The sequence below is a fragment of the Brachycentrus maculatus genome, unplaced genomic scaffold (genome assembly GCF_059751285.1).
Source record: "Brachycentrus maculatus isolate JH-2025_06_01 unplaced genomic scaffold, ASM5975128v1 h1tg000262l, whole genome shotgun sequence".
Lineage (NCBI taxonomy): Eukaryota > Metazoa > Arthropoda > Insecta > Trichoptera > Brachycentridae > Brachycentrus > Brachycentrus maculatus.
The window spans coordinates 73,546-80,000 of record NW_028281013.1 but is presented as its reverse complement, the minus strand read 5'-3'; the positions used below and the strand labels follow the sequence as shown (position 1 = coordinate 80,000).

The following is a 6,455-nucleotide window of genomic DNA, read 5'->3' as shown; positions in this document are numbered from 1 at the left end:
GGCGGCGTGGGGATCGGCGTAGTTTGGACTTTTCGTCACGAAATGAAGCTTCCAGATCTCTCATTGAGTCTAAATTGTACTATTTACAATAAAGGAAAAAAGATAACCTCGTTTAATATTCAACAGTGTTTTATGAAAGGCCAGTAATTCTTAGGTATTAAAAGCCTATTTTTAAGGCTTAAAATTTGTGAATTTTTTATTACAATTTACCCGTAAATTATTTATATATATATTTTTATCGAATAAAATAAAACATAATTAATTAATTGTCGTTTCATCCACATCCATGATATATAATACAGTTTTTTGTAGCTTATGAAATTATATTATTATCTATTAAAACCGTCTTGGTTACAGTTAGATAAAATTACTATGAATTTTGTTTATTTATACTTCGCTTCACCTAAATGCGATGTCCTGTTGTGATTCAATGACAGATACACTGAACTTAGTTCAATTAAACCGACTTATTAATAAAATACACAAAAAGTATGGGAATTTTCTAGACCTGAAAAAATAGTAGCGGTAAACCGTAACAATATGCATTTTCCTCCATAATTATAATTGAACCTTTGTCAGCGTTCAATAAACAATTATTTATTCCGATAATGGTATGATTTATAACGGCTGCTTTATGTATTTACCGTGTGATGCGCATTCATTTGTAGTTCTTTGAGACTAACGGAGAATTTTATGACATAAGGGTTTTCAGGAGGCATATTTTTTTTCTTAACAAGTTTTTCCTAGGTGAATCGCATGGAAAAGTTATATTTTAATTAAATTAAACACTTGAATAATCCACTGAATTGAGTTTTATTTTTATTTACGACTAGTTTCGAAAACGACAATTGTTTTCATCGAGATGAAAACAATTGTCGTTTTCGAAACTAGTCGTAAATAAAAATAAAACTCAATTCAGTGGATTATTCAAGTGTTTAATTTAATTAAAATAATCATGTCATTCCACAAAGTTAATGATATATATATATATATATATATATATATATATATATATATATATATATATATATATATATATATATATATATATATATATATATATATATATATATATATTTGTATTTAAGTTACTTACTTATGTTGCACGTATATTTTTTTACTCTAACGGTTTTCATTAAAGCAAATATAAGAAAATAGTTTGAAATACGTTTGAATAGTAAAAAAAATGTGGACTTTTTAACTCTACAATAAAAACATATTATTGCCAAAAAAACAATACAGATCAAAAAAAAATATTTACTCGTAATATAGTTTTTTTCTTACCCTCATTTGCACCCAATGTTGCATAGGGCACTGCATTGCGTCGACGTATTATTGTCTCCATCGTAAATTACAAAAATACAAGGTAATCAGTTACAGTTTCAGATATCAGTCCAAGGAGATATTATGTAAAAAATATTCTGGTAAAATATAACTTAAATAGAATCGAACCCGAGACGTCCTACACGGTAGCCAAACGCTCTAACTACTGCACTACGGTAGCCGACATGGCACGAAAAATTCATACAATATTCATTAATTTATATTACTGTTTTTGTCATTATTATTGTTCGTCTACTGACTCTTATCTGTACCGAATGGTGCGCAGGGCACTGCATTGAATTAGTGCAGTGTTACTTGATCGTTACAAATCAATCGGTTACCTTAGGTACCGGCCCAAGGTAAAAAGTGTAATATACGTTTAATACAAGGTAATATGTTCAATCCATAAATCACGAATATATTTCAATTTATAATAATCATAATAATATAATCAATGTGTTTATGCGATCAACAAATGATTATCCAACGGCGGACCCATAAATCTTTTGACCAAACTTCTCATCATGGAGACATATATATTAGGTGATCAAAATAATTTATTTGATAAATATTCCATTTATATTGTTCATATAAAGAATTTAAGGCGTTTCTCTTTCATTGAAAATTGACCTAAAAACATAAATAGTTTTACGATGTTCTACAACGTTACAACATCGCACTAATGTGAGCAAATGCGTGTAATTAATATTAAATAATTATTAATAAACAACATTTGATTACGTAACTTGCAACATAATAATTGGTACCTACTTACGCATAGCACCATAGTTCCCAAAGTTATTAAGCTTATTACTATATTAATATGCGCCTGCACAGTTATATCTGTTTAAACAAATCTTGTAAATTCCATTCATAATCACAAGGTTGTGGGATATTATGACTTTCGATTGTTCTAACTGAGAAAAACCAATTCTCAAACCACAATAATAATAAATCTTTTAAATTTGCAAGATACTATCGCGTGTTTTGATGCTATTTTAAGTATGACCAAAAATTAAAAAAAAAAACTTCGCCATGTTGCTGATAATAGTGACGACTACATTATTTTATATGCAACACTACCTAAACGTCAACCTCTGAGTACAGTAAACCCCCCTAAAACGTTTATATAGGTTCCGCGTTATCGGGGGAACGTTATAGGGGGTAATACGTTTAAATTGTATTTTTACACTTTAACCGACGGTTATTACTTATGACCGAATATACGAACCTACTGCGTTATATGGGGAACCACCATTATACGAAAAAACAACTGCAAATGTTATAAGGTGAAAACCTTATATGATTGTACGTTATAGGGTGGTTTACTATGGTACTTTAATTTTTTTGGGTTTATATTTAGTTGTTTTTTTTTACATACTTTTATCCCAAAAATTCAAAAAACAATTTTTTAGTTCGGCTGTTCAAACTCAAAACACAGTAAGGGACATTTTTTTGTAGTAGTTTTTTTTGCATTTTTAGACTTAGTTGATTCTACTTAGTCCAAAAATGCAAAAAAAACGTACTTATAAAAAAGGTCCCTTACTGTGTTTTAAGTTTGGACAGCCGAGTTGCTCTGTTGTAATACAAATCATAGCGTATTTGACTAGACATAATATGGTCAAATAACATATTTTTATTGTTGATAAGCATGATTCATAAAATTTTCACACAAATATATATTAGGAAAAACTGTAGAAAAATGTTGAATGTAACAAGTACACTCAACAAATATAAACATTCAGATGATATTATCATTGCTAATATACGCAGTATTTTTGTGGCATGCAAATGGGTTTCTCAGAATTTAAATATAAAGTATATTATCAGATAATATTCACATACAAAATTGGCTAAATAAGTAATGTCAATAACTCGATGAGGGGGTGGGTAGGAGGGTGTGTTAATTATATCTGTATTTACCCTACATATAAATATATATTTAAATCTTCATGTTATTAGTGTGTTATTACAGTATTTATTAACATTTTGAATTTTAAATTCGTTATCTTTTTGTGCTCACAGTTAGAAATTCATTATATTAAAAACACATGTGTAAATACATAGATAAATAATTAGTGCCAATCTAATTCAAATATTTTGGTTTGAAACTCATCCACTGTGAAGAACTGTTACTTGTGCCGTAAGCTACATTATCATACATGAATTTAATGCTAGACTAAATAATAAAGAATACCAGTTCTGGTGGCATTTAAAAATAAAACAGGTATTTTGGGTTTCATTTGTATCAATGCACATATTTATACAATCGACAAATGATTATCTCTTATCCTCTCCAAACCCAATGGTTGGAAGGGCAACGCAATGGATTTTTATAGTTTTAACTTGATAATTAAACTTTATGAAGGAATTGTGATTGATCCAGCACTCCAGATTCTTCAATCTAAGAGTGTAATATATTTTATGGGATACAGATGACTTAAGTGAAGTAGGGTGAAGGATACCATTGTTATTTGGGCAAGGAAATTAGTAGCGACGGTTAGGACACTTGAAACTGCATTTGTATGCTCATGTATTTAAAGCTCGTGTAAGTCCTATTAGTTCCTTGAGGTTCAACAACAAATAAGAAATATAGGAAATTATCACAAAAATATTAATGATTATATTCAGAAAATAAAAATAATCATTTGTTGCGTGACTCAACCCTCTGATTCTCCGCCATACTTCTCTGCCACTAAATTAAGCAGTTAATTGAAATGATTTATTTTATTTACAAAACTAAATAAATTATTGGTCAAAGAAATTTTTAGAATTCAAACCTTTGCTTTTTTAATTGATGAATTTGTAGAAATGAAATACGTAAAAATGTACATATTTTTATTGATTTTAGAAAACTGAAGAACGATCTGTTCCACTGGCCGTAAGAGTTCACCGAACCTTGGAACTGGCCGATGATAAGTTCTATGTCATCACCTGCGGGAAGGCTGGATTCAGAAATTCCAAGTAATTTACATTTACATTTATGGTATATCCTTATCAAAAGGAACTCGGCTGTCCAAACTCAAAACACAGTAAGGAACATTTTTTTCGTAGTAGGTTTTTTTGGTTGCATTTTTGGACTAAGTAGATTTTACTTAGTCCAAAAATGCAAAAAAAAAACGGACTACAAAAACAAATTCCCTTACTGTGTTTTATGTTGGGACTGCCGAACTACATACACAATGGATGAATTGGAGATAGACACATTTTTGTTTATTTTTGCACAATTAGGTACTAGAGTGAAAACGTTGACTTGTTGTATAATTTACTTGTAATTTACATCAAATAATTTTCTCAAGTTCTAAAAGTAGGGAAATGTTTAGAATAAGGCTATTCTATAACAAATTCATAAATTGAGAATGTGGCTGCTTTTCTAATATAAGGATACATATTATTAAGTTTCATTTTACATGACAAAATGACAATTTATTTTTAATAACAAAACTAGGGAAATTTCAGGTTAAAAAATGATCACCTTACAAACCCGTAAAAGAAAGTCAGTACCATAAAATTTCATCCATACAAACTTTTAAGTATTTTATATTTTACTATAAGCTTTTTGTTTTCATATGAAAATCATTATTACAAAAAATTCCATTGTTGACATTGTCTGCCAAAGACAAAGTATGGGAAAGTTAAAAAACAATAGAAAAAACTCATATGTTGTTATAATAGATGATAATTACAAATGAAAACAGGAAAAAAATCATCAAATTTGGGTAATTATTTTTGGCATCTCATCAAAGATGAAGAAGAATATGGAAGTCTTTTCGAAAGTCTTCATACGCTTTGCAGTTTAAGTATAGTTTACTAGTCAGTGAATAAGAATAGGTTACTAATGTGAATATATTATTTGTACTTTACGATTTACATTTATTTTTTCAGGAACGAAACATCTCTCGTGTCTCTGAGAGTAATGGATGAAAATGGCCGTCGGGTTACAGAAGCTGTCCACGGACACAAATATTTCCTTAGGGCAGATCTGAGCAAACCAGATGGTTAGTATGAGGAAAATATTAAAAACTATGCGCTTACAAAATCTCATAATTTTATTTCTCACTAGATTATGTGATTTAGCCACCTAATGCCTGGGGTTTTAAAAAAGAAATAATACTAAAAATATCTTTCTTAATTAATTTTTTATGTAAAGAATAAGAATTTTATTACATAAATACAACTTTTGAGTTGTCCAGCTCAAAAAATCATAACAGTAAAAACGTATTTTTTTTAAAACCTAATATTAAAAGAATTAAACAAGTGTAACTATAATAATAAAAATAAATTGATGAACTTTTATCATTTATCAAATAATTTCCGAAGTTCGAAGCAAGGATTATGCCCTATTCCATTTTAAAGTGATACAAAATGTAGACAAATATGTAGTTCATCCCTTTCTGCTGTCCTCTATTAGTGTTTTTAGTGCTGTTATTTTATTAAAAGTTTTATCAAGATATAATGTTATTTTCAGGATCTCATGGAATCCGAGTTAAGTCGTGTTTCGCCTTCAATAAACAAAATACAAGTGTCCCACTTATTGATGAAAGAGGGTACGTTTTTCATATAAATATGCTGTTAATTACCTTCTATTGATTCATCTTGTTCTGCTGCTTTTACATAAAAATATATCAAATGTATTCATTTAATCGTGTTGTGTTTTTTCAGATGTCCAGTGCATTCCGAGATATCGCCATTTACTTACGATCCGAGTACCGGACGAGCTGACGCCACTATATCTTCTATGTTCCGATTCCCTGACTCTTCTCAGGTCAATTTCCAATGTGATGTTGCTATATGCAAAGGTAATCATGTGTGAATATAATTTTTGTGTTATTTGTATCACTTGTTCAGTATACTAAAATATAAAAAGTACCAATATTTGACGTCAAAAGATTCATACAAATCAGCAGTTTATAAGTTACACAGCTAGTATGAGTACTATACACCCTGAGTGCCCTTACTATTTAGGCTTTTCTCCTTTTCCTACATTTTTTTAATATTTCTATTTGCGAAACGAAAGGTTCTGAGAAAAACAAAACCAAAGGTTCATTGCCTTCAACTACAAATAATAAGATACTTCAGGAGTGGCATTGCTGAAGTAAACGGACTGAGAGATCTCTGTGATAATGTAGTAA

At 29.4% G+C, this 6,455-nt stretch overlaps 1 protein-coding gene across 1 annotated transcript in view; it reads left to right on the top strand.

Moving 5' to 3' along the window:
* LOC148305768 (uncharacterized) overlaps nt 1-6,455 on the top strand; it is a 40,121-nt gene that overhangs the window by 29,383 nt on the left and 4,283 nt on the right. The window contains exons 4-7 of the mRNA XM_088266152.1: nt 4,175-4,287; nt 5,209-5,321; nt 5,792-5,870; nt 5,986-6,122. Coding sequence (XP_088122278.1) covers nt 4,175-4,287; nt 5,209-5,321; nt 5,792-5,870; nt 5,986-6,122 — 442 coding nt within the window. The remainder of the gene's footprint in view (nt 1-4,174; nt 4,288-5,208; nt 5,322-5,791; nt 5,871-5,985; nt 6,123-6,455) is intronic.